Source organism: Cynara cardunculus, unplaced genomic scaffold (assembly GCF_001531365.2).
Source record: "Cynara cardunculus var. scolymus isolate 2C unplaced genomic scaffold, CcrdV1 Un_Scaffold_1255, whole genome shotgun sequence".
In the NCBI taxonomy this organism is placed as follows: Eukaryota; Viridiplantae; Streptophyta; class Magnoliopsida; order Asterales; family Asteraceae; genus Cynara; species Cynara cardunculus.
In genome coordinates this window covers 104,623-106,608 of record NW_020200714.1, presented here as the reverse complement: position 1 = coordinate 106,608, position 1,986 = coordinate 104,623, and the positions used below count along the sequence as shown (strand labels likewise).

Below are 1,986 nucleotides of genomic sequence, written 5' to 3'. Positions count from 1 at the left end.
CAAAATCATGATTGCGGTTGAAAAGAAAAAAGGTGGTGTGGTTTTTGTTTATTGGCATGGAGGAACAGGTAAAACATTCCTATGTAAGACCTTGGCTGCATCAATAAGATCTAAAGGAGAAATTGTTTTAAATATTGCTTCCAGTGGAATTGCATCTGTACTTCTTAGCAGTGGCAGAACAGCACACTCTTAGTTTCAAATCCCACTCATTCTCAATGAAGATTCTCTTTGCCACATGAAGCCAGACAGTGATGTTGCGAGCTTAATAAAGAAAACTACTTTGATAAAATGGGATGAGACACCAATGGTTCATAAGCATGCATTTGAAGTATTAGATAGAAGTATGAACGATATTTTCAATACTCATCGCAGTGGTGACTCACATATGCTTTTTGGGGGTAAGGTAATTGTTTTTGGAGGAGATTTCAGACAGATTCTGCTGGTTATTCCCAATGCAGGTAGACAAGACATCGTAAATGCATCATTAAGTTCATCATACATTTGGGACAAATGCAAAGTCCTAAGGTTAACTAGAAAAATGAGGCAAACTGCAAACAGTGAGAGTTCAGAAATTGAACAAACAAGGGATTTTGCAAAATGGATTTTGGACATAGTAGAAGGAAAAGTTGGAGGTGATAATGATGGTGAAGCAGTTATTGAGATACCTCATGATCTTCTCATTACCGATCACGTCAATCTTATATCTGCATTAATCGAATTCGTCTATCCCTCAATTCTTGAAAACATCAATGACTCAGCTTATTATCAAGAACGAGCAATACTTGCACCAAAAAATGAAGTCGTTCAAGAAATAAATGATCGTTTGCTGTCATTGTTTCTAGGAGAAGAAAAAGAGTACTTAAGTTCATATACGCTATGTGAATCAGAGCACCTTCATGATGAGTTTGATAAAAATTTGTACTCTCCTGATGTTTTAAATGGTCTTAAATTATCGGGAATACCAAACCATAAGATTTTACAAAAAGTTGTTGTTCCTATCATGTTACTCAGGAATATTGATCAGAAATCTGGATTATGTAATGCTACTAGACTGCGGGTGTTAACATTGGGAAATCGAGTAATAAAAGCACAGGTTATATCTTAAAGCAATATTGGAAGCCGTACATTTATTCCAAGAATGTGCTTAACACCTACACACAAAAGGATACCATTCAAATTTCAAAGAAGACAGTTTCCAATTGATGTATGTTTTGCCATGACTATTAATAAGAGCCAAGGACAATCATTATCAAAAGTTGGTTTATTTCTAAGACAATTGGTCTTCACGCATGGTCAGCTATATGTTGCTGTATCCAAAGTCAAAAGAAAGCAAGGTTTGAAAGTACTAATTATGGATGATGATGGTATTATTGATAGTAAAACAACGAATGTTGTATACAAAGAAGTCTTTAGTAATATATGATACATGGTTCTTATTTTATTAATGTTTTACCTATTTATCTTAAATTTGTTCAGTTTATATTATGTTATAAATTTTCTTTTACAACTTCATCTTATTAACTCGTATTATTATTAATTCTTAAGAGGCTCAATTTTCATTTATGTTCTTCATTATAATTATCCGACCATAGAGGACCTGCATGTGCTACGCAGATTCTCTCACCCCGATTTTGTGCTTCATATCGAGCTTTAGAGAGGGACTGCATGTACTATGTAGAGCCTCTGACTAAACTTCCGTGTTTCATACAGAGCTTTAGAGAGGTACTGTAGAAGCCACGCAGCACCTCTTTGCCTGATTTCGTGCTCCATGCAGAGCTACACAGCAGCTCTGTATCTGCAACGCAGAGCCTCTGCCTACGAAAAATTTATACAAACTTGTAGTGTTGACTAATTTTAGCAACTAACTCTTGAAAAGAACTTCAGACTTGTAGCCAGATTGGTCGTCTTGATTTAGAAATCTTTATGATCATCGAAATACAGGACGACCGTGTATATGCCAACCTTAACTTATCTGTAACAGCTCTG

General features: G+C 35.5%; 1 protein-coding gene across 1 annotated transcript; it reads left to right on the top strand.

The window, feature by feature from the left end:
• Positions 1–235: 235 nt before the first annotated feature.
• On the top strand, positions 236–1,105 carry LOC112502332. Its single transcript, XM_025106224.1, has one exon. The coding sequence runs from the start codon at positions 236–238 to the stop codon at positions 1,103–1,105; it is 870 nt and encodes a 289-aa protein (XP_024961992.1).
• The last annotated feature ends 881 nt before the right edge of the window (positions 1,106–1,986 follow it).

Excerpts from the sequence above, each read along its gene's own strand:
- LOC112502332 (XM_025106224.1), top strand. The coding sequence starts at position 236 with ATGAAGCCAGACAGTGATGTTGCGAGCTTAATAAAGAAAACTACTTTG.